This window comes from Balaenoptera musculus, chromosome 10 (assembly GCF_009873245.2).
Source record: "Balaenoptera musculus isolate JJ_BM4_2016_0621 chromosome 10, mBalMus1.pri.v3, whole genome shotgun sequence".
NCBI lineage: Eukaryota > Metazoa > Chordata > Mammalia > Artiodactyla > Balaenopteridae > Balaenoptera > Balaenoptera musculus.
Genome location: NC_045794.1, coordinates 87,287,526 through 87,313,966, shown reverse-complemented (window position 1 = coordinate 87,313,966; position 26,441 = coordinate 87,287,526). Strand labels below are relative to the sequence as shown.

At 40.8% G+C, this 26,441-nt stretch overlaps 2 protein-coding genes, 1 non-coding gene and 1 pseudogene across 4 annotated transcripts in view; 3 read left to right on the top strand and 1 right to left on the bottom strand.

Annotated features, from left to right (window-relative positions):
• Nucleotides 1-8,210: 8,210 nt before the first annotated feature.
• On the bottom strand, nt 8,211-9,466 carry LOC118902728 (MKI67 FHA domain-interacting nucleolar phosphoprotein). Its single transcript, XM_036867380.1, has one exon. It carries the CDS (start codon nt 9,445-9,447, stop codon nt 8,560-8,562), a length of 888 nt encoding a protein of 295 aa, XP_036723275.1. The 5' UTR covers nt 9,448-9,466; the 3' UTR covers nt 8,211-8,559.
• Nucleotides 9,467-18,211: 8,745 nt separating this feature from the next.
• The window catches only part of SLC41A2 (solute carrier family 41 member 2), a 134,873-nt gene continuing 126,643 nt past the window's right edge, over nt 18,212-26,441 (top strand). The window contains exon 1 of one of the 2 annotated variants that reach the window (XM_036865600.1): nt 18,212-18,307. The gene's annotated coding sequence lies outside the window, so the exon portion shown is untranslated. Of the gene's footprint in view, nt 18,308-18,357; nt 18,396-26,441 lie in introns of those variants that run through there. The other variant, XM_036865602.1, reaches the window with a different exon arrangement.
• Nucleotides 24,301-24,435, top strand: LOC118902908. Its single transcript, XR_005021624.1, has one exon. It is a non-coding gene; the product is annotated as a small nucleolar RNA SNORA70 (small nucleolar RNA).
• Nucleotides 24,314-24,837, top strand: LOC118901877 (annotated as a pseudogene).

Here is a 26,441-nt window from a genome sequence, read left to right as displayed (position 1 = left end):
CCTATAAAAAGAAAAGGATTTTCAGATTGGATAAAAAGTCAGTATCCAACTCTATGCTGGATAGAAGAGACTTACTTAAAATATAAGATTAAAATGGTAAAAATAAAAGGATGGTGTTTTTAAAAATTTAAGTGTACCTGGTATATCTATAACCATTCTAAATAAAACCTAAATTTAAAAAAGGGTGGGGGGGATCAGATCAAAGCCACAATGAGATATCACCTCACACCTGATAGAATGGCTATTACGAAAAAGACAAGAAACAGCAAGTGTTGGCGAGGATGTGGAAAAAAGGGAACACTTGAACACTGTTTATGGAAATATAAATCGGTGCAGCCACTGTGGAAAACAGTATGGAGGTTCCTCAAAAAATTAAAAATAGAACTATCATATAATCCACCAAGTTCACTTCTGGGTGTTCATCTGAAGGAAATGAAATCACTATCTCAAAAACATATCAGCACCTCCATATTTTGCAGCATTATTTATAATAGCCAAGACATGGAAACAACCTAAGTGTCTATCAACAGGTGAATGGATAAAGAAAATGTGATACTTATATAAATTCAGCAATATAAAGAAGGAAATCTTCCCATTTGTTACAACGTGCATGGACCTCAAGGTCATTATGCTAAGCAAAATAAGTCAGAGAGAGAAAGACAAATACTGTGTGTTCTCACTTATATGTAGAATCTAAAAAAAAAAAACAATAGAACACATAAGTACAGATTGGTGGTTGCCAGAGGATAGGAGTGGCAGTGGGTGAAATGGGTGAACTTCTAGTAAGATAAATAATTCCTGGAGATGTAATGTACAGCATGGTGACTATAATTAACTATACTGTCTTGTATATTTGAAAGTTGCTAAGAGAACAGATCTTAAAAGTTCTCATCACAAGAAGAAAAATTTTAAGTGTGTAAGGTGATGGATGTTAACTTATTCTGGTAATCAGTTTGCATACACATACATATATCAGATCATTATGTTCTACCTAAAACTAATACAATGTTATATACCAATTATATCTCAATTTAAAAAAAAAAGTAAACAGGGTCATGACTTTATTATTAGACAAGCAAGAATTCAGCCTTGTTCTCCCTAAAAGGAAACAAAAAGACACTTTATAATGCTAAATACTGCAATTTGCAAAGAGGAAACTATCATTAATATCCATGTGCCCAATAAAACAGCAATGAGTATTATAAAGCAACAGCAATGAGTATTATAAAGCAAACTGAAAAGGAATGCAAAGATAAATAAGCAGAAACTCTAATAATTGGAAATTTTAACACCCTTTCAGAACAGAATAGACCTAACTGGACAAAAAATTTGTATGGATACAGAAGACCTAAACAAAATTATAAACAAAGTAGATCTAATAAATGTAAACACTGAATCCTGATAATAGAGATTAAACTTTCTTCTAAGTCACATGGAAAATTCACCAAATTGACATATTATAGTCCACAAAGAAAATGTCAATACATTACAAAAATGTAAATGATATAAGGGGCCTTCTGTGATCACAATTCTATATAACTGGCAAATAATGACATTAAAAAAATCTCTTCCACCTAAAACTGTAAAAACACACTGCTAATCAATCCTTGCATCAAGAGGAAATAGTGAAATGAAACTGTGCCCCCCCAAAAGCTAAGTATTGAAAAAGTCAAGAAAATGACAAACCACTAGCTAACCTAAACCAAAATAGTGAGTGGAGGAAGGTTTGAAGGTATAAATATATTAAATAAAAGGTAATGGGACAATAACCATAAAATCAGAGGAAATATATAAAAACTTATAAACACTACTTTGCACAACTCTACGCAAATAAAACTGAAAACCTGTATGAAACCATTTGAAATGGTTAATGTTCCATAAATATATAATTTACAAAATTTCCCCAGAATCAATAGCAAGTCTAAAGAGAGCAATTTCTATAGACGTTACAGAGAAGGTTGTCAGAGCTCCCACATAAAAACACCATGCCCAGTTGGTTTTACAAGGGGATTTCTATCAAACTTTTAAAGATCAGATAAATCTAATGCTACTTAAACTATTTCAGAGTATGGGAAATAAAAGTAAATTTCCCAAGTTCTAAGAAATGAATATAGCATTGATACCCAAACTTCACAATGATTGTACAAAAAAGAAAATTAGGGACTTCCCTGGTGGCGCAGTGGTTAAGAATCCGCCTGCCAATGCAGGCGACACGGGTTCGAACCCTGGTCCGGAAAGATCCCACATGCTGTGGAGCAACTAAGCCCATGCGCCACACCTACTGAGCCTGCGCTCTAGAGCCCGCGAGCCACAACTACTGAGCCCACGTGCCACAACTACTGAAGCCCGCGTGCCTAGAGCCCGTGCTCCGCAACAAGAGAAGCCACCGCAATGAGAAGCCCACGCACCGCGACGAAGAGCAGCCCCCGCTCACCGCAACTAGAGGAAGCCCGTGCACAGCAACGAAGACCCAATGCAGCCAAAAATAAATAAATAAAATAAATAAATTTTAAAAAAGAAAGAAAATTATACACCTGGCTTAATTGGGTTTCCCTAGAAAGCCAATCTAGACGTGAGGTTCAAGTGCAAGTAGCTTGGGAGCCAGAAGGAGAAAGAGAAACGAGGAAGGAAGAGAACCAATAATGTGTTACTATCAAGCAAATTGTGGCTAAGGGCAACTGGAACTTAATCCTGCTGGGGAATTCCCAGAGTTATCCTGGGTGAGCCTAGGTATTTATCCACCAGCTCATGTTAGTCATTGATTGAGGGCTGCTCCAAGGGGGTGCAAATTTCCCAGCATTTCTGGCCTGCTCCTTGCTCTCTAGTTAAGTGGGCTCCACTGGCCAGAGAAAATCTTCAGGCAAAGAGTTGTAAATGCTGGCCATTGAAAACTGGGCAGATATGTACACAAATAGTAAGTGCCAATGTGGTATGGGTGAGGTACTGACAGCCTTTACTCAAGACCAGTCTTAATTATGAATACTGATGCAACAAATTAAATATTAGCAAACAGAATCCAAGAGCACATTAAAAAATAGATGCCATACAAGAGATGCTGATTCCAGGAGAAATTAGTATATTTATTAATATAGTAGATAGTCATTATTACAATACATCAGTTTAACAGAATTAAGAAGAAAAATCACATAATCATCTCTATAGATGTTAAAAAGATATTTGACAAAATTCAACATTCAGTAAGATGAAAATTGATACCCATTATGCATGATAAAATGTGTATACCTCTGCCCCAAAATCAGCATTTAACTTAATGGGGAAATACAGGGCTTTCTTGCTAAAGTCTCTAGATGAAATACAAGGATGTTCAGAGTCTTCACTATTACCTAAACACCGAATTGGCAATGTTAGCCAAAACAGTTACATAAGAGGAAAGAGTGAGAAACAAGAATTCAAAAGCATGAAGTAAGACTATTTCTAGATGCAGATGTTATGACGGTATACCTGGGGGTTGAAGTGGGGGAAGCATCAGAAAAACTGCTACTAACAAGAGAATTTGGTAAAGTAGCAAGAAATAAAATAAACACACAAAAATGCCACCCAGTCTGAAAATATAGTGGAAGGGAAAACCCATTTATAAGAGGAATAAGATAAAGTAAAATACCTCGTCATAAGCTTAACAAGAAATCTGCAAAAAAATGTATGAAGAAAACCATAAAACATTCTGGAAATATAAAAAACAGATTTCAGTAAATGGCACAATATAACATAGATAATCCATGGTCTTGGATAGAAAGACTCCACGTCAAAAACATGTCAATCTCCTAAAGTACACTATGAAATTTTCCCAATCCTAATATAAATACCAAAAGGTATTTTTTTTCTCTTTGAGAGATTATGAAGTTCATACAAAAAGACGAACAAACAGTAACAGCAGGGAGACTCTGAAAAGGAAAAGCTCTAGTGGGAAGGGGGAGCTACCCCTGGTATATATTAAAAACATAAAGTCTGCATAATAATTAAAAACAGTATTGGTACACAAACAAAAGAGGGGACAAAAAAAGAAAACTCAGAAGGAGATCCCAGAGCACTGGGAAATTTGGTGTAGATAATGGGAGCATCTCAGATCAGTAAGGAGAAGATGGCTTTTTAATAAGTGGCATTGGAACAAAAGAACAGCCATTTGGAAAAAAAAGGGAAATTTGCATCCATTCCACACACTATGCATCCAAATAAATTCAAAATGTATTACAGATTCAAATTTTAAAAATGGAACCTTAAAAGTACTGAGAGAGAGAGAGAGAGAGAGAGAGAGAGAGAGGGAGGGAGGGAGGGAAAAAACATTTTCTTTATAACTGGAATCGATGGGGAAATTTTTCTTAACTATCATTCAAAATATAGAAGCAGTAAGAGAAAAGATCCATGATTTGACTATATAAAAATTCAAAAATAAATTTTATATAACAAAAATCAGCATAAGCAATGTAAAAAGGCAAATGACAAACTTGAAAACAAGATTTCCAACTTATCTCACTGGAAAGTCTCAATACTCATAACATTAAAAGCTTCTAAAAACTGAGAAGAAAAAGACCAATAACTCCACGCAAAAACGGGTTGGAGAAATGAACCAACAATTCACAGAAATAGAAATATAAATAATGCTCAAACATATTAAAAAAAAAAGATGCTCAAAGTCATATTAAAGAAACAAACACACAAAAGAAAATGACACTGGAGAACCATTTCTCATCTATCAGAAAGGCAAGAATAAAAAATTACAACATACCTACTGGCAAAGTTGTGGGGATCCAGACATTGTCATACACTAATGTTGGGAAAGCAAAATGGTAGAGTTGCTATGGGAAGGAATAGGCATTATCTAGTAAAATTACACATATGCATTTACCTTTATACCCAGAAATTCCTATCAATACTCTGGGAGAAAATTCAAGATAACATACACACTGTGGCACTATTTGCAATAGTAAAAATTAAAATAACCCAGATGTCTATCATTGGGGATCTAGTTAAATAAACACAAAATGGAATACTATGCAATGTAAAATATGAGAAAAATATGTATATCCTGCTATGGAGTGATTTTCTGGGTATATTGATAAGTGAATAAAGCAGATTCCAGGAGTGTTTATAATATGCAGCCTTTTGTGTAATAAAATGAGGAAAATACCTATATATGTTTATATACATGCACACACACATACATATGCACATATACTTATGTCTTCAAAAAAGAAGCAATGGAGGATAAGCCAAAAAAGAATGAAATAGTTACCTAGAGGGGAAAGGAAGAAACAGGGAAGGTATTAGACTTCTCCGAATGCACTGTTTTATAGTTTTGTCTTTGGAATCATGTAAATACTTTATACTTAAAAAAAAATTAAATACAAAAGGAAAGAAAATCCCCACCCAAAACTGAAAACAGACTGAAATAACTGAATTTAACTATATATCAAGTTTGTGGCCTAACAACACAGAAACGAATTATTTTAGGCGACTTTAAACCTCAATATTTGGACGGTACATCCTTAGTAAGATGTATCTTAAGGACAATGACAATAGCCACACACCCTCAGAGAAATCTTAAATTGTATTCAATCATCTTAATTTTTCGTACTACTATTGGTATGGTTATTTTGAAACTGCTATGTAAATATTTTAGATAGAGCAAATAAGTAATTATATTAGCACCATTTGCAGCTTAGATTTTTTTGTTCAAGAGAAAAGAAACAAAAGCAAAACCCTCCTGTAATCTTAAATTTGAATTGACAATATCTGTATAAATTCATGGTTTCCTTTTCTCTTTCTGAAAAACTACTTATTCCCTAGCTTGGTCCACTGGAAGGTCTAGAAAAAATAACAGCCCACCATACAAGTATCCCTGAGCCCAGATGGTGCCTGTTAAATACCTTTCCCCACTAAAAAGAATAGAGCTTCTTAGACAAATGGCTGATTTCAAGTCTGGGTCAGGAAATATAAACCTGGGACACCTGTGGAGCCAGAAAACAAGGAAGCTCTCAAAGACTATTGGGGTCATGTCAAAAGGAATCTGGAACTAACTCCAGAAATTCCCACTAGCCCAAGCTGACAAAATCTGGATCTGCCAACCATTCTGACATCACTAAAAGTGTGACCAACCAGTTTGTGCCCTGCTATCTTAACGCATTAGGAAGTGCACAGTACCACCTAATATGTTTTGTAAAAAAATGACAACTTTTCTAAATCAAGTGCCTAGTTCTAACTACCATTTTATAGGAAATATGAGGAATAAAGGGATAAGTGAAATTACTCAAGGAAGCAATCAGCCTAATCTAGAATATGGGAAATTCTACAGGTTAAATTTCTGTTTTATTCAAAGGGAAAATCATACAAAAAGAAGATGAACTGTTTTAAATTTTAAGATACTTAAAAGGCATATAAATATAAGAAACTTGTCGGTTGACCTGCATATAGGTTATAGTTATTATCACGGGCAAGCTGTAATCATGAGAGAAGGGAAGCAGCCCCTGATTGCTGATTGGGTGTTACCATAAAACTTTTCCAAGAAATTGGAATTAAGATTGCTATCCAAAAGTAAAAATGTAAAACTAAACAACTTGGGTTGTGGGCCCGCCATTGAATTAGCTCTGACAATTAGGATGACCCTAATTGGTTTAGGCAAATCAGGGCCTACCCCTCCAGCTGGGGGTAGGCGGGTCACTATCACCCAGAAGGCAGAGCTGCTGTTATACGGAGAGGGTGCAAAGGAAATTAGGGAGGCATCCACATGTTTACTGCAGCCAATAATATCTGGGATTTATTATTTTGAGAGTTTTTTCCTAAGAGGTAAATTTTACTCATTTTTTATCTTCCGCAGACTAACCAAACTGATTATTTATGTTGGTAACTTTTCAAGTTGCTATTACCTGGCTCTCAGGCCCATAGGAACAATTATCTGCTTAATTTAATTACCCAGTTTTGCAAATCAAAACTATTTTGTCTCTAGAGACATGGATATTTTAATGCTGAAAATTATGGTGTAACTACATTGCAAATAATTTATTTTGGTTAGCCTCATAATTCATCCATTTAATGCTACGGATAAAATCAAACATTTGTATCAAAGAAATGCTTTATTTTCTAGCAACATAAAATGTTCACGCAGGGGGAGGGAGTAGGGAGGCATGGGGAACAGGATTTTATTTCTAGTTTGGAAGAGTAGCCACCTTAAATAAACTGGCTTAAACCTTGATTCTCTGCCTCACCTGCTGGAATTTAGAAAAAAATATTTTAAGGGTTGAATTTTGTATACAGTGCAAGGTGTCGTTTCTTTGTCAAAGTTCCATCCATAGTATGGAACAAATGAGATCTGTGTTAAATTCTGCTAAATATTAATGAACCAGAAGTAACACCCATGAGTTAAATCCTGAGAGAGGACTGGAAGGAAACACTTTTTTTTAAAACATTGGTAAATTGTGTACAGTTTGTACTGTTCCCTTTTTCTCATCCTACACTACCTGTTTCATCTATCTTATGTTAAGAACACTTTGCAAGTTTAGACATTCTGATTATAAACTATGACAGGGCCCCCAAATTGCCATCCAGGACAGAGAGATCTCTATTATTTTCAAATGAATACTTTCATTTTCACAGAAGCTGTCTTCCTTTGAAGCTGCCCAAACAGACCACCTACACACTGGCTAGAAGTTCCTGATTTTTTTTAGCCAAGAATACAGACGGTATCAAAAGAGGGGTGGCTACAGAGAGCAGACGCAGAACCAGAACGTTTTTGTATGGCTTTTACCTCTGCACTGGTGGGATGTTACCACAATAATTCTTTTTTTTTTTTTTTTGGTGGCAATGAATGTTTTTAATGAACCTGAATTAGCTGATACAAAAGCATATTTCAAGAGCATCAGAAACTTAAAGATAGTTGAAAAGGCGAAAACCAACCATTTTACTTCAAGACACCCAAGTCCTCCTTGCATACAAGAAAATAAAGAAAAAGTTTACCTGGCGGTCACTGCTTGAATCTTGAAGTCTAATTCCAGATTGATGATACTGATACAGGATGTAGTTATTAATTAATCCATGCTAGCCCACCCCAAACTAACTTAACATTGGTAAACATGATCACATGTACATAAATGAATCCCTATTAATAGTGACGCTGCCTTCTCACTCTTCATACAATTTAACGTCCAGTTTCAGCCATCTGATGGGTCTAACAGAGAACCACTTACATGGTCACTTAATAAAGATTTTATGTTCTTTAGTTGATGGTAACAACAAAGGCTACAGCCTAGTACTTAAGCTACCCAGGCAGAGCAACCAAAGGCAGCTATGCAAGCTGAAGAGAGCCGTAGAGACAGGACACAGGCAGCGTGAGCCGGGCTGCTCTGAGCTGGTGCTCACCCCTGCATTTCTGCGAGGGCGGGAAGCCAAAATCACTGACTGCTCTCCCTGCTGACTTGAATTGACACTTTTTTTCTCCAACCATCTTGTTACTAAATGCATTCCACCGTATCTAGTTAAATACAAAGAAAAGCCTCCATAATAAAATCACCTTTTTCAGAACAACCACCACACACGATACATTCAGAATTACTGGTTGCTTTTTTTTCGTCTTTTTTTCCTTGAGCTTGTAGGCGTCTGAGTGTCTTTTGTCTCTTCTTTTACACCAGATATGGGCTGTTTGAAAACTATCTCATTATCTTTATCATCATCATTCATTTTAGCCACTTCAGATTTTCGTTTCTCCAAAAATGTTGGTGTACAAACCGGCGTGGGGCCCTGGCTATCCACAGTCTTCTCAGGAGTGTTAGGAGTGACCAAAGCCTCTTTTTTCTTCTTCTTACGTAAAGCCTGGTGCTTTCTGGAATTTCGAGGACCAGTGTTTGAAGCATTTTCCTCATTTTTATGTAAGACCAGTGAAGGGAAGTTATAATCAATTCCCTTCTTAGCCAATCTCTTCCTGAGTGATTTCTCCTTCTTTTTAAATCGCTCTTCCATCCGTAGCTTTTGAAGAAGTGTCCGATTCTGATTATACCGTTTCACTGCTGGATATGATGGCCTTTTAAATGGCATATGCCACTCTCTAAAAAGTTTTTCATGTACTTTTTCAGGTGGTATAAAATGACACTTCAAGAGTCTTTCGCCAAAAAGGTAGTTGTTCATCGTTTCAGCAGCTATTTTGGCAACATCTTCAGATTCAAACTCCACAAAACCATAGCCTTTGCTATTTCCAGTCTTGGTACTCCTGGACAGTCTGAATCTTGTAACAGCGCCAAACTGGGAGAAATATGCTCGGATCTGGGTTTCATAAAGCGACGGAGGTAAATGGCCCACATAGATCACTCCAGGAGTAAGTTTTTGTTTCTCCTGTTGCTTGTTTGCGCGCCGGCGAACCTGCGCCACCTCCTTCTTAAACTTGGTATCCTCCTTCGGGTTTAGGGACAGGAGCGGCTTGGCCGGGCCAGTCAAGGCCGCCATGACGCCAGCTGGCAGGCGGAAGAGCCACAATAATTCTTTATGTCCCTGTTCCCCCATCTCAATTTTTTTGTCACTTTTTTGGGGGATAAAATTTCTGATTTATAGACAAGTTGCAACAGTATTATAACCCCTGTAAACCTTCTACCCAGATTCAAAGATGGATATATTTTGCCCCATTTGTTTTTTGCTTGGTCATATTTTTCTCTTTCTCTCCCCACACCATACAATACAATCCTTTTTTTGAATAATTCAAGAGCAGATTGTAGACTTCCTACTCTGTTTAACCTATAAATACTTCAGTGTATAAATCCTAAGGATATTTTCTTACATAACCAGAGTACAATGAACAAATCAGACAGTTTAACATGAATATAGTACCACTATGTAACCCATTGTTTGTGTTCAAACTTTGTCTCAATACTGTCCTTTATAACTTTTTTTTGCCAGTCCAGGATCCAACACAAGATCATGCACTGCATTCAGTCCTCTCTATCAATCTGTGACAGTTTCTCAGTCATTTTTTCTTTTATGACTTTGACATTTTTGAAGAGGATAGACCAGAGATTTCATAGAACGTCCCTCAATGTGGGTCTCTCTCCTGTTTCTTTGCAATTAGACTCAAATTATATATTTTTCGCAAATAAACCACAGAGGTGACACTAGGTCCTTCTCAGTACATCATATCAGGAGGCACATGATGTAGTTTTGTCTCCTTACTGGTGATGTTAACTTTGATCACTTGGTTAAGGTGTTTGTGAAATTTCTGCACTGTCAAATTACTAGTTATTATTTTCAATTAACAAGTATTTGTGGGGAGATATGTAAACATATTGTCTCATTAAACTTTCACTCCTTAATTTTTACATCTATTGATGATTTTCTATGTATTAGTTGGTATTCTATTGTGAGAAAGAGCTTTTTTTTCTCCTATTTACTTATTTATTCACTTATTTATACCTGTGTGACTCATGGATTTTTATTCTATTTAATGGGCTTTCATCCATTACTATTATAATTTATTTTGATACTAAAATTGTCCCAGCAGGAGCCCTTCCAATTTGCATATCTCTCCTTTTTATGTATCCCCATCATTCTTTGAGCACTTCCTTAATTTCTGGTACAAGTTATTGCAGATTCATTTTGTACTTTCCATGCCCCAGCCCTGGAATTAACCTTTTCTCCAAGGAGCACTGGTTCCTTTTAATGTTGAGAATGATATTTAGAAAGTAAGATCTGAATGTGTTAGTTAGCTAGGTGTGTTAATTGCTACTGATGTGTCCTAGCTTTTAGATCTTCCCATTGTAGAGGGCAAGGAAACACACACATACACTCTCTTATCCACAATATATCTATATTTACTTCTATGTTTATCTATATTTAAAAGCTTCAAGAATGAGAAGCTTGCAACAATGTGCTGGAACCAGCATGAACCAGCTCACGAGGGCTGATTACTAGCTATTTGTAATTTTGTGAGCTGGTTGTTGGCTGAAATCATCTATGGGAGCATTTATACCATTGCAATTGGCAAATGCTGCAAATCAAGTTTGTTTTTTTTTTACCCGCCCCCCCGCCAAGAGAACCAGTTTAGCAGAGTACCACTGGAAATCTGACTTTCATTATTCTCAATATATTTATTCAAAATGCGTTACGTGGCAAAAGCGAATTAAGGTTGCTAATCAGCTGACTTTAAAATAGGGAGATAATCCTGAATTGTCTGGGTAGGCCCAATGTACTCACAAGGGTCCTTAAAAGTGGAGGAAGGAGGCAGAAAAGAGTCAAAGAGATGTGAGGATGGAAGGAGGGTCAGAGACACTGTGTACACTGCTGCCTTTGAAGACAGAGGAAGGGGGCCACAAGCCAAGGAATGAGGTCTGCCTCTAGAAGCTGGAAAAGGATTCTCCCCTAGAAGAGAGCCCCCAGAAGAAATGCAGCCCTGCTGACACCTTACTTTTGGTTCAGCGAGATTCATTTTGGACTTCTAACTTACAGAACTGTAAGATAACAAATGTTTTGTTTTAAGGCACTAAGTTTGTGGTAATTTGTCACAGCAGCAATGGAAAACAAATATGCATAGTATGTATATTTTTTCTGTCAAGGCTCTCTCTCTCTCAGCATAGTGTCAGTGAGAGTCATCCATTTTGTTAAGTATATCCATAATTTGTTTCATTTCATTGCGGAGTAATTCTATTATTAAATTAGTTTTTCCATTCTCCTATGATGAACTTTTGATTATTTCTAGTCTTAGACAACTATGACAAAACTGCTACGAACAGTTTTTTAAAAAAATTATTTTATTGAAGTATAGTTGATTTACAATGCTGTGTTCATTTCTGCTGTACAGCAAAGTGATTCAGTTATACATATATATATTCTTTTTCATATTCTTTTCCATTATGGTTTATTACAGGATATTGAATATAGTTCCCTGTGCTATACAGTAGGATCTTGTTGTTTATCCATTCTATATATAATAGTTTGCATCTGCTAACTCCAAACTCCCACTCCATCCCTCCCTTACCCCACCTCCCCCTTGGCAACCACAAGTCTGTTCTCTAGATCTGTGAGTCTGTTTCTATGAATGGTTTTATACAGTCTTTTTAGGGGGGCGGGGGATATATGAGCATCCATTTAAGGGAATGGTCACAAATATTGGGTTTGGACTTCCCTGGTGGCACAGTGGTTAAGTATCCGCCTGCCAATGCAGGAGACACAGTTCGAGCCCTGGTCTGGGAAGATCCGACATGCCACGGAGCAACTAAGCCTGTGCACCACAACTACTGAGCCTGCGTTCTAGAACCCACAAGCCACAACTACTGAGGCTGCATGCCACAACTACTGAAGCCCGTGCACCTAGAGCCCGTGCTCTGCAACAAGAGAAGCCACCACAATGAGAAGCCCGCATACCACAATGAAGAGTAGCCTCCGCTCGCCACAACTAGAGAAAGCCCGTGCGCAGCAACAAAGACCCAACACAGCCATAAATAAATTAATTAATTAATAAATAAATTAATTAAAATAAAAACAAAAACAAATATTGGGTTTGCCAGGTCCTTAAACCAAACAGTATCAGTAAGGCCACATCCTCATCCCCAGAAGAGTAGTCAATACCCAGATGTCCCTGAAAAATATCTCAGCCATCAGCATCCAGTGTTACAGAAAACCTGTCTCCCAACAAAATCCGAAGAGTCAGATTCAAGAAGCCAGAACAATGCCATATATAATTACATTTTAAAATCTATTAAGGGACTTCCCTGGTGGCGCAGTTGTTAAGAATCTGCCTGCTAATGCAGGGTACATGGGTTCAAGCCCTGGTCTCGGAAGATCCCACATGCCGCAGAGCAACTAAGCCCATACGCCACAACTACTGAGCCTGCACGCTAGAGCCCACAAGCCACAACTACTGAGCCTGCGTGCCACAACTATTGAAGACCACGCGCCTAGAGCCCGTGCTCTGCAACAAGAGAAGCCACTGCAATGAGAAGCCCGTGCACCGCAACGAAGAGTAGCCCCCGCTCGCCGCAACTAGAGAAAGCCCGTGCACAGCAATGAAGACCTAACACAGCCAAAAATAAATAAATAAATTTATTTTTAAAATTAAAAAAAATAAAATCTATTAATAATTCTGCTGGGAGTGGAACTGCAACAGAAAATCAAAATGCTGGTAGCAGCACCACTAAAAGTAAAGGAAGGTCAATTAAAATGTATTTATTATTCATTTCAGGGTGAAAATTATTGAGTATCTGTTCAAGGCTAACAACAGTGTGCTAGTCTGAGATTTAAAGGCCCTGCTGACAACCAAGTAGAACGATGGACAGATAAGTAAACATTTCCAACATGGTATTTTAATTAAGTACCATGATCATGCCCTTCACTGGCCGTCATGGAAACAAAGAGGGAAGACCCTGAGTTCAGCTGGTGGGTGCAGACCCGGGAAGGCTTATGGGAGAATGGAGTGTCCTAGTTAATGAGAACACCAAGCCCCGAAGCTGGGAGGCAGGAACCCATGGGCATGGTTGAGGAACGACAGGGCCCTGATGAGTATTCAAGGACAGCCGACCTCTGCTTTCTCAGAGACGTTCTAAAGACACCAGGAATAGGGAACCCTTGAAACATTACCATGAGTTCGTGGAGGAAAACTCCCAATAGGGACCAGTCAACAAGGTGTTCTAAAAGAGATACAAACGTCACACTGAAATTCTTCAATTCCTTAAAATCCCTGTCCCCCCTCTTTTTTGCATAAGTAGTTCCGTCTGCCTGGGATACTCTCCTTCCTTTCCTATTCTACCTCCTAAAATGGCTTTTAGTTTAACTAGTGATCCTTTAGATTTCAGCTCACTATCACTTCTTCTTGTAAGTCCCTGCCTGTCTTCCCTCCTCCCAAACTTTGGAAGGTGCTGCTGCTTTGTACAACGGCAGCCGCTCAGACTCTCCCTCACAGCTCCAGACATGGTTGTAATTGTTTATCGAGTTGTCTGTCTTCCCTGACACACAATGCAGTGGTAAACTCAGGAGTCTTATTATCCCCATTTTACAGCTGTGGAATCTGAGGCACACTGTAATGGCTCAGTTACTCACCCATAAAGTAGGAATAACGGCAGTACTTAAGGTAGAGAGTTGTCACAAAGACTGGTTGAGTTCACCCCGACAAGGCGATTAGAACAGCGAGACCTCACCAGGTGACCTCATTCCTGTCTCCTGACTTTCTTCTCACAGTCTCATTCAGTCCTCCACCGGGGATCCCGTTGAACCCTAAACCGCTTCTCTGCTCAGAGCCCTTCAGTGGCTCCTGTCTCACCCAGAGTGAAAGCCAAAGACCTCACCATGGCCTACAAGCCTCGTGACCTGCCTCCAGCCACTGCTCTGCCTGCACCTGTGACCACTCTCCCCTTGATCACATCACTCTAGCCACACAGGACTCTGCTGTCTCTTGAACACAACAAACACACTTCTGTCTCAGGACTTTGTGCTTGCTGTACTTCCCAGATAGCAGAGCTCTTCCCTCACTCCTTTCTGTTCAGACCTGCAAGACCTCCCTGGATCACCCTATAGAAAGAAAGTCTCCCTTTCTGTCTACACATCCCCACAACCTGCCCCCAAACTCTCCAACTCCTTACCATGTTTTCTTTGTCTTCATAGTAGTTACCACCATATGGGATATACATTTGTCTATCTATCAGTATACATATACAAGCATATGTCTGTTTGTTTGTTGTCTTTCTCCACTTGAATGTGAACTCTGTAAGGCAGGCATTTGTTCATTTTGGTCACTGCTCTATTCCCAGAGCACAGAACAGAGAGAGCATGGCATTAGGTAAGTGCTCAGTAAATATTTGTAAATGAATGAATGACTACTATTATTATTATTTGGCACATAGTAGGTCTACCATAACTACTTGTTGATTGAATGAACAAATGAATGTCCTAGAGATTCCTGGGAGGAGTGTTGATATTGTAGGATGTGGGGGAGGGGGAAGAAATGGGACATATGTCTGCAAACATGGGCTGCATGCGCTGCATGTCCTCTGAATCACGCTTTCCTCGAATCCTCTTTTCTTTATGAGTGTTTTATATGGTTTGTGGGACCGCTTTTAAACAGTCCACAGGGTGGTTCTTGAAACTCAGTGATCATCAAAACTACCCGCAGAGATTCTTATTTAATTGGGAATTTAAGTAATTTTGAGCAAGGATTTAACTCTTAGTTTCCTCATCTGAAAAACGGCATTATAACACCACCCTCATAGGGGGTGAGGATTAAATAAAATAACCTCTGTGAAGCGTCTCACAAGTAGTAAATTTAGATTCCCTTTCCTTCTGTTCATCTTCTCTAAACCTTAGAGGTTAAATTCTTACAAACAAGTCATATTCCCTGTTCTCTTAAAATTTAGCTTTGAGTTTATCTTCAGTCCAGATCTCTACTTTGAGTTCCAGATTTATTTTCCAAATATATACTCAGCATCTTCACTTGGATAGCTCATAGAGACTGCAAACCCAGCATATCCAAAGCAACTCAAAACGGTCCCCTTTAGTTTTCCTCCTCCAGGTTCTCCCTCTCAGGGAGTAGGATAAGCTCAAGCCAGAAACCTGGGAGTCATTTTTGGACACTTTTCTCTCCTTCACCTTCCACACACAGTCAAAGATCAAGCCTTTGCGGTTCTAACCCTGATCTATTTCTTTGATCCACTACCTCCTAATCCCCATTGCCCGCAAACTGGTCTTCACGCCTCCTCCGTTGCTCCCTTCCTATTCCTGCTCCACACTACGACCAGAAATGTCTTTCATAAATAAAAATCTGATCATGTCCAAGTGGACCCTCTCCAACACTTCAGTGGCTTCCTTCTGTCTTTAGGAATAAATCCAAAGTCCTCAGCGTGGCCCTCAAGGCTCCTGCCGGCCTCTCCTGCAGAACGAGCCATCTCACTCCAGCCACAGTGGCCCTGTCCCAAGGCCTCCACAGGTGAAACCCCTTCCTACCAAAGGGCCTTCAAATCCGCAGTTTCTGTAGCTTCAAGGGCACACTCCCCACCCCACCCCCTTCCCTTTGTTGCTGGACCTCCTCCTCTTTATTCTTCAAGGCTCAGATTAAATGTCACTTCCTCAAAGAGATCTTTCTTATTCACTAGAACAGACAGGTTCCTTTGTTACACACTTTCATAACTCCCAGCCTTTTCTCTAGCAATCATCACAACAGTGATTACTACATATCCTCAATTCTAAGTCACTTGCTTCACATTTAGGGTTGCCAGCTGTCAGGTAGAAGATGAACTAGTAATGTGATGTTGCCTGCACACATCGGGACTTAACTTTTCAGAAGAGGGTAGGTCTTCGCCAGCTTCCACCCTGAGCTATTTTCAGGGTTGAAACTTAATTTAAATTTGGATTCCAACTTGAAGCTTAAAATAACTAAAAAAATATACTCTATGTTGTGGCATACAGAATGAAGGGCGCTGTATAAGCAGAAGGTTGCTACATACATGACGACTAATGAAATTCAGGGCAATGGAAGCCATCAGCTCTCTGAGAAGAAACGTTGGTAGAATTTTCAAAGCCGGTAGAGGGTGGCCTCTCCTATGTATGCTTTGCGCAGAAATCTTGAAAGACTGCAGGACCCAGAGGAGGAACACATCTTTTTGGAACTTTTACTTCTGGCAGACTTTCAACAGCAGCTAATTACCTCTGAGTGATATGCAATTCAAAGCATTAAGAACAGAAACCACTTGAAAAGGCAGTCAAAACACTGTTTTTCCATATTCCTTGCAATTATACCTTCTTTCCTAATGATGTTCAGGAGTGAAGAACACTTGCATGGGCCATTATAAAAAGCATTACCCCAGCTGGCCAAGACTGATACAGAAGCACCCTGAAGGTGAAGGTCAACACTCTGATGGCAAAGCAGAAGAAAAAAACAGGATAAATATCCTTTAGCACCTGAAAATCTGCTACTAAATCATTGGAGTGACTTAGAGTTGGTGGAAGCTTTGATTTGAGGAAGTGTCATTTGCTGTGTAATTTTTTTTTAATTTTTTATAAATAGGTATTTTTTATAGTGGGTAATGTGAAGACTTCAGATGAAATAGATTGAGAAACTGATTGGAAATTGAATGCAAACTAAGACCACTTGACTGTTACTGAAATGAATAGCCCAGTTTTGCTTTTTTTAAAAGAAATTCACGTTCTTTTATTTATTTATTTATTTATTTATGACTGTGTTGAGTCTTCGTTTCTGTGCGAGGGCTTTCTCTAGTTGCGGCAAGTGGGGACCACTCTTCATCGCGGTGCGCGGGCCTCTCACCATCGCGGCCTCTCTTGTTGCGGAGCACAGGCTCCAGACGCGCAGGCTCAGTAATTGTGGCTCACGGGCCCAGTTGCTCTGTGGCATGTGGGATCTTCCCAGACCAGGGCTCGAACCCGTGTCCCCTGCATTGGCAGGCAGATTCTCAACCACTGCGCCACCAGGGAAGCCCTGCTGTGTAATTTTTTAAATGACAATCTCTCTTTTAGAAGAAGAGCCTGAGGACGGAAACCTTTGTTTGGGTCACTGGAATACCTCGCTGCGTTGCCCATTACCTGCAAAAGATGCTCAAAAGATAGTTGTTAAATAAAATACATGAATTCTCGGCTTTACGTTGCAAACTGTGGCTCACTTTTACATAGACTACAAAACAAACACGGGCAAGCTTGAAAAGTGTGGCATTCCAGACACCTCCACAGGGCCCATGCACTTTGCCTGTACACCTCTCTCCCACTGCTGGGAGCTGCCCTAAATCTCATTCTCTTGGGGGTCGCTCCCCTTCTCTCCTACCTCGGATCAAGCATGGCCCATTCTGCACTGCTCTTAAGAAAGGCTTACACAGTTTTAACCCCAGTCTTCGAGAAGGAAATACGAAGACAGCCAGCAGGAGGTCCCTGGTCTGAGAACAGAAATCATGAGTCATAGATTTGGGGGTTCGGACCGAGGAGCAGCCAGCGTTGTGGATGTGCGTGGGTCGGTGGGGATGGAGTGGGCTGACGAACAAGGAAGGCCACAGCCCTTCTCTGCTGAGTAGCTCCCTTGAAATATTCCCCTTTTGCTCTGCTCTATCGGGTTCTCGGCCCGCGTTCGTCAGGTTGCGGCCAAAGGTCCGGGAGAAGGCGGCGCTGGCGCTCCAGGTCGCCACCCCAGCGGCCACATCACCAGACTCGCTTCCCCCGGGGCGGCGGCGCAGCTGCGCCTGCGCCGGGCGGCCGCGCGGGGGCGGGGCGGGCGGCTGGAAGCCCGCGGGCGGAGGAGGGCGCCGGCTCCGGGGCTGTCAGCGCGGGGCTGCGACGGCGCGAGGAGGCGCGCGAGAGGAAGGAGCCACGGCCGCCGCCGCGGGGGTACTAGGTGAATGCCCCTTCCGTCCCCTGCCACGGTGCCTCGGTCGCGTCTGAGGAGGCGGGGTCCCCTCTCCTCGCACCGCTTTCCGGGGCAGGTGATAATGGAGGGAAAGTCTCGGCTTTGGCCGCGGCGCGGGGTTCGGGCGCATCCCAGGTACTGGAGGGAGGCTTGAGACCCGGCGGCCGGAGCGTAGGGAGGCCGGGGCAGGGGGAGCGGCCGAGCGGCGGGGCCCGCCCGAGCTGCCGTGTCCCCTCCGGGCCCGCAGGCAGCGCCCGAGCCCGGCCCACCGCGGCAGCCCCACCTCGGGCGGGAGGGCTGGCCGGCCCTGGGCGCCCGCAACGGAGCCGGGCAGCCGCGGTGGGTCGTCCCCGGCCCTGACAGTGGACCGGACAGCGGGTGGTGGCTGAGTGATGGGTGGAAGGTGAGCACGGATGGAGACCCTGCGAGTGAGGCTGGGGCACACCCCAGATCCAAGGCTTCAGGGCTCACAATTGCTCCGTGTCACTGTGTTCTTTCATTCGTTTCTTTATATATGTGAAATATATCTCAACTAAAAAAAACCCAAACGTTGATTCATAGAAAGAGATTACGTATAGGTATGTAATACATTTGTAGGTATATTACATGTATATGTAATTTCTTTCTGTAAATGGAACAATTTTTTTTAAAAATTGAGATATAGTTCACATACCATAAAGTTCATCCTTTTAAAGCGCGGCCTTTAGTATTTTCACCGAGTTTTGCAACTATCACCACCATGCAGAACATTTTCATCACCCCAGAATGAAACCCTATATCCATTAAAAGTCACTCCTCATTCCCGCCTTGTCCCACCCCCTGGCAACCACTAATCTCCTTTCCGTCTCTATGGATTTGCCTATTCTGTCAGTTTCATACAAGTGGAATCATACATTATGTGGCTTTTAGTGTCTGGCTTCCTTCACACAGCATAATGTTTTCAAGGTTTATCCATGTGTAGCATGTATCAGTACTTATTTTTTATGGCTGGATAGTATTCCATTGTATTGGTGTACCACAACATCACGTTTTGTTTATCCATTTTCAGTTGATGGACATTAAGGATGTTTCTACTTTTTGGCCATTGTGAATAATGCTGCTATGAACATTTGTGTACAAGTTTTTATGTGGGCATATGATTTCCATTCTTTTGGGTCTCTATATTTAACTTCTTAAGTAACTGTGAGACTTTTCCAAAGTAGCTGCACCATTTTACATTCTCATCAAACAGTGTATGAGGGTTCCAGTTTCTTCACATTCTCACCAACACTTGTTATTGACTATTTGCTAGTTTTTATTACAGACATTCTGGTGGGTATGAAGTAGTGTTGATTTGCATTTCTTTATGACTAATTATGTTGAGCATCTTTTCATGTGCTTATTGGCCACTTGTGTATCTGCTTTGGAGAAATGTCTATTCAGATCTTTTACCCATATTTTAATTGGATTGTCTTTTTATTGTTGAATTATATTTAAAAAATTCTAGGTTTGGGGGACAAGCACTGACCGAAAAACCCAACCAACCTGATACCAAGCAACATAGTGCTTCTACTTGGGGGAAGTGAATAAGTGCCATTTAAGTCTGTCAGAATATGCTAACTGTCATTTCTTGGGCACCTTACTGCCCCTTTACCCTTTCTGGTATTTTGAGAAAAGCCACAAAAATTGTGTTCATGACCAAAGTCAAGAGAAAACACACACAGTTAGCATTTTCATATATTCTATGCTTGGTTTGGAAAATCCCAGTTATCACTTTAATTACAAATAATTTATTTTGGTGGCTAGCTAAGCAAACTAATAAAAAATAGCAAACACCAATTACTCAATTAAAATTTCATATACTTCTCAGGCAAAGTAGAAGATCTGATTATCCTGAGTTTGTGTAGTCTTTATTACAGCTATATTCATATTTGGGTGGCAAATAAGTATCTTTTATGGCGCTGAAGTTAAGAGCCACTTGCAGCTGAATGAATGCTACTTTGCCTATGTCGTGCTTAATTTCTGAGCGCACACAAATTCAGCATCAGCCTCAGGTCTTTCATACAAAAACCACTGAAAAAGACATGATGTTTGCCTCCCAGGCATTCAAGCTCATTTTTCTTTTACTCTAATATGACTGTTCTAAAGTACACTACCAAATTTCAGAAACGTTATGGAAAATAAAATTAGAGATTTTCAAGTGGAATTAATGGATAAACAACTGATTCAAAGTGGGTGAAGAGTCGTCCAGTCCTGCTCTTCAACTACTGAACTTTAAACAATGGAAATGTTATTTAACCCCTTTATGCCTCATTGATCTCATTAGTAGAATGAGGTAATAATTGCAATATATAACCTGAGTATATGTTTTTGTTTTACCTAATAGAATGATTGTCAAACATACTGAAATTATAACCTATCCAACCTAATATTGATTGTAACTGACTTACCCAATGGATGACTAAATATCCTGTAGCTACAAATGCTTTCCCAAGTTGGCTTTCTCTGGCCCCTGGGGTTTTTAGTGTCACTTAAGGACTGAAAGTTGGGGAAAATGTGGGAACAACTTTGGGGATGTGATCCCAGGGAAATGCTGATCAGAGCGGACCTGCCTCCTTTATGGGAGATTTTCAGGCACCCCTCATCTTTTCTCTGAAATTACTGTAGTTAGATTTCTATAGCTTAAAAATGTCTCTGTGTGTGTGTGTATAAAATAAAAAATATATGTATCTCTAGTAGGCTGGCTAGACTGTCAGCCAGTTATTTTATCTTAATGTGAACGAATTTAATCAGATTGCTTTCCTCCAGATCAGCTGCACTGAGGAAATGGGAGTTTTGACATGAGGAGGGATAGGAGACGTTAGTGGTATGGGATCATGGAACATTTTGGAGGTTTGGGGAAAACTTGCTCTATTTCTAAAAGTGTGGGTGTTGAAAATGGAGATCTATGGGCAGCATAAAAGGTCTGGAAGATGAGAAAAGAGAAGCAAGAATGAGAAACAATTTGGAGGGGAAGGTTGTAGGATACAAAGATAGGTTCAACTTCTTTAGACATTTTTGCCCAAGAAAAATTCAAAAGAGGAAAAGTGAAAGAAGCCTTCTTCTCCTTCATTTCATTCCCTTCCCTTTTACTCCACCTTGTTCCTCTGTGCTACTCTTCTCGGACCCAGAACTCAGACTGGGATGACTGTTATTCCAGTTGGAGCTTTTCAGTGTGCTGATTACATCTCTTCTCTCTCCAGATTCTGCAAATTGAGATCAGATTCAAGAAGCCAGATGAGGATTATAGTACTATTAAAATATAATTTAATTTTCATTTCTGGTAAAGCTGGATTGGAGAATTTAGCTTGGACCCACACTTCCTCTGTTCCTTCTTAATTTATCTACCCACATGATTCTGTAGCACCTAAAAAACTGCAGGTGTCCCCTGCAGGCAGGGAAAGTCCTGTCTCGGGGAGACTTCCTCATAGGAGTTGGAAGGGAAAGGAGAACCTTCTCTTCTTGAAGACAGATAAATCCAAGAGCCAGTGAGAGCTCAGGGCTGGGGCCTGTCTGGAATATTGACCTTTGTTCTTATCTCAGCCATTAGATAAGTCACATTGCTCTAGGAGGAACTGATAGAGTAGGGAGAAAGCAAGGTGTCCCTTCAATCCTGTTTTCTCCTACTTAGAGGAGTGAGTGAAAGTTCTCTTGTCCTTGCAGAGAGGCAAATAAGCAGCCATCCTCTCATCAGTTAAGTGCTTGTGGGTAATAGCCTTTTGTAGGCTAGCTTAGGAACTTAATCACCATTTATATAATTGGAACTGAGAATATATTTTCCTTGGAACTGGCTAAACCTCTTAACAGGTTTTAAGTGGGTGCTCATTTCATTGTGCAGTTAAATATATAGATTATTCAAGTCCATTTCCTTACTTGCTTTACTCCTCATTGACTGAGTGCCTAATATGTAACAGGCACTGGGCTAGGCTCTCAGGATTCAGCAGAGACCAAGAATGGGTCCTGATGCTCATGGAGTTTACAGCCTAGAAAGACAATTAGCACACATACAATTACGGTAAAGCTTAATGAATGTTAGAAAGCATAGAGTACTTCAGGAACACAGAGGAGGGGGAACTAAGAGGGTCAGGGAAGTGATGTTTAAGAGCTCAGGTCACAAAGTAGCATAGGAAGTAGCCAGAAAAAGGCAAGAAGGAGGATGAGCAAGAATGTTTCCGGCAAAAAGAATGTGTGGAAAGGCCAAGAAGTGAGAGAGAGAGTGTGGTATATACCAAAGTGGTATTTTTCAAGCTGCAGGCACCTAGGCACCTACCAGGAGATTGTAAAATTAATATAGTGGTTGTGAACTGCATGTTTTTAAAAAGACATAAAATAGAAAATAAGCGTGTCACACATAGGTACTTTACTAGATCGTGATGTATAAAGTTTGAAAATCCCTACAATAAAGGAAACAGAGAAAATACAGTATGACCACAGCCAAAGATCTTGGGTAGGTGGGAATGGTGATGCAAGATTTAGTTACCCTTTTTAAAGATTTTGGATTTATCTTAGCGGAAGTGAGAAGCCATTGAAAAGGTTTAATCGGAGCCTGATTAGCTTAATATTTTCTAAGGGTCCCTTTGAATACCTCGTTTTCCTCTACTCAAATATAAACTTCGCATTCCTCGGCCCAGTGTTACGGGTATTCCAAAGTCTGGTTCCAGTCTGTTTCTTCTGAAGAATATTTCTACTTTTGGTACTGGAACTTCTCATTTCATAAAGATTCATGGTTTGCCAAAGTGCCTTTGCACCAAGAGGGAAAGATCTATGAGAGCAGGCCTTGCTTCTGTCTTGTTCACATTGAACGTCTGGCATTTAGCATGGTGCCCCATGCCCAGCAGGAACTAGGCAAATCTTTGCTGATAGAGTCCAAATACCCTATTAGAACTGTTACATAGTAGTAGAAATGACCTTGATGTGTCTAGCAATCCTTGGTTTTGGAAAAAGAAAAAGGTTTTTTTTGTTGTTGTTTTTTTTAATAAATTTATTATTTATTTATTTTTGGCTGTGTTGGGTCTTCGTTTCTGTGCGAGGGCTTTCTCTAGTTGCGGCAAGCGGGGGCCACTCTTCATCGCGGTGCGCGGGCCTCTCACTATCGCGGCCTCTCTTGTTGCGGAGCACAGGCTCCAGACGCGCAGGCTCAGTAGTTGTGGCTCACGGGCCTAGTTGCTCCGCGGCATGTGGGATCTTCCCAGACCAGGGATTGAACCCGTGTCCCCTGCATTGGCAGGCAGATGCTCAACCACTGCGCCACCAGGGAAGCCCTTTTTTTGTGGTTTTAATTTTTATTTATTTATTTATTTATTTTTAAATTTTATTTTTTTTTTGGCTGTGTTGGGTCTTCGTTGCTGTGCGCGGGCTTTCTCTAGTTGCGGTGAGCGGGGGCTACTCTTCGTTGCGGGGTGCGGGCTTCTCATTGTGGTGGCTTCTCTTGTTGCGGAGCACAGGCTCTAGGCGCGCAGGCTTCAGTAGTTGTGGCACGTGGGCTCAGTAGTTGTGGCTCGTCGGCTCTAGAGCGCAGGCTCAGTAGTTGTGGCGCACGGGTTTAGTTGCTCCACGGCATGTGGGATCTTCCCGGACCAGGGCTCGAACCCGTGTCCCCTGCATTGGCAGGTGGATTCCTAACCACTGTGCCACCAGGGAAGCCCGAAAAAGGTTTTATTAGGAATTCCTTTTTCCCAGTTGGATTCATTAGTGATAGAACTCCATTCACTTATTTAACAAAAAGTACTCTTGTTATACTAAAACAGTAGTAGAGATAAGAAAAAGAAAACAGACTTTCTGACTCTGGGGTTTCTGCTTTCAAGAAGTACAGAACATTGCAGGCTGTTCACAGGAGGAGGCAATCGGGCAGCCATTTATATTTTGTTTGAACAGATAGGCATTCTCTGAGCACTCACCAAAAGGCAGTTTTATAAAGATGGCTGGGGACAAAGAGAATACATTGATTAAAATGTATCAATCAACTGCAGCCAATCCAGCCGACTGTGCTCTTTTCCCCATGGGGACCCGGTGCGCACTGGCTGCAAACAGCAGCCTCCTCGGTAGTGCATGCAGCCTGTTGCCTGTATAGGTTGCCCTAAGGGACCTTGGAGACAGCCCTTTCCAGTGGACATTAATGACTGGCATGCTGTCCCCAATCTAGGCTCCAGACAGGTATGCGCGGTGCCTTTGGAAAGCCCCAGGGCACAGTGGTCAGAGTCCACGTTGGCCACGTCATGATGTCCATCCGCACCAAGCTGCAGAACAAGGAGCATGTGATTGAGGCCCCCCGCAGGGCCAAGCTCCAGTTCCCTGGCCGCCAGAAGATCCACATCTGCAAGAAGTGGGGATTTACTAAGTTTAATGCGGACAAATTTGAAAACATGGTGGCAGAAAAGCGGCTTATCCCGGATGGATGTGGGGTCGAATACATCCCTCGTCGTGGCCCCCTGGACAGATGGCGGGCCCTGCACTCGCGAGAGCCTTGGCGCTGTCCCCTCCTTACTCACTCCCACCAATAAATCCTACTTTGTTGTCCAAGAAAAAAAAAAAATGTATCAATCATATGAGCTTAATGGAGAGGCAACAAAATAGATTTTGATCTTGGAAGTAAAAATAGAACAACCATATACCCAACAGAACTTACAAATAAGAATTTAATGATGTCAGTTTGTTGGCCAGAGAATGATTCTACTGTCACAGTACTGTGACTTCACAGAATTGGATCGTGAAACCCAACTGTGAAGGAAAATTGTTTCAGTGTATGGTTTTGATAAGTGGCAAGAGAAGTTATGAAAAATTCATGAAAGGTAGAGAGACTTCAAGTTCTGTTTCAGATTTCTCTTTAATACATTTTTTGAGATATGGAAACTTTGCTAATTAGTTTTGTAAATTAGATTTTATATATCTTAAACATGCATGCTAGGATCAAATCTTGCTACTATAGGATGGATTTTTAAATTTATTTATTTATTTATTTATTTATGGCTGCGTTGGTTCTTGGTTGCTGCACACGGACTTTAGTTGCGGTGAGCGGGGCTACTCTTCGTTGCGGTGTTCGGGCTTCTCATTGCAGTGGCTTCTCTTGTTGCGGAGCACGGGCTCTAGGCACGCGGGCTTCAGTAGTTGTGGCTCACGGGCTCTAGAACACAGGCTCAGTAGTTGTGGCGGCCAGACTTAGTTGCTCTGCGGCATGTGGGATCTTCCCGGACCAGGGCTCAAACCCGTGTCCCCTGCATTGGCAAGCGGATTCTTAACGACTGAACCACCAGGGAAGTCCCTATAGGATGACTTTTAAAAAATACGAATTGAATTTTATATTTTTATGTTCTAGAGAGTCCTATTTTAAGCAGTGTATTATAGAACTTAAATGGAAACCATTAACTTGTATAAATTTATCCTAAGAAAATCATTCTAAATATGAGAAAGTCTTATGCACAAAATGTTCATTTTCATTGCAATATAATTTAGTCAAGAAAATATCCTGCTATAAGGAAATGATTCATTAAAATGTGGCAATTCTCTTGGAGAAATTTAACCATTAAAAATGCTTTTTTAGATCAATGGTATCTTATTTTTAAATTAAAAAGTAAAAAGTGCTCAATATAAACAAAAGTTCAAATAATATAAAAAAATGCAGGATTTAAAAAGTGAAAATAGTATTTCAAGTCCTTCCTTACCCTGCTCCCTCAACCTAGGCCAACCCAGTTCTCCAGAACTCAGTGCTCTGAGCACTTTGGTATCTGTCCTTGCAGACCTTTTTCTAACCCAGTGGTTTTCAAACTGTGCTCCAAGGAGGGGCTTTGGGGGCTTCTCAATTAGGTAACATGGGGACTGAGTGGGGCTTCAACCGGTACTGCTTTGCTTTTACCTGTTTTCTATATTGGGGTTTCGAGTAGGGTTTAATTTAAACAAAGCATTCCCCTGCATTAAAAATAAATGTTCAAAAACAGTTGGCCTAATTTAGAAGATGAAGTCCTAACCCCGCACTCAGGAATTCCAGATCTTCCAGTTTACCGTTTTTTTGCTGCTTGGTGATACGGATCTGCTACTCAGACCCGCCTATTCATTTCCCCGGCAGTCGTTTGCCTGGTTGCCAGCCGCCTCGTTAGGACGTACTTCCCCT

Coding starts and splice junctions, on each gene's coding strand:
- LOC118902728 (XM_036867380.1), bottom strand. CDS start 9,447: ATGGCGGCCTTGACTGGCCCGGCCAAGCCGCTCCTGTCCCTAAACCCG.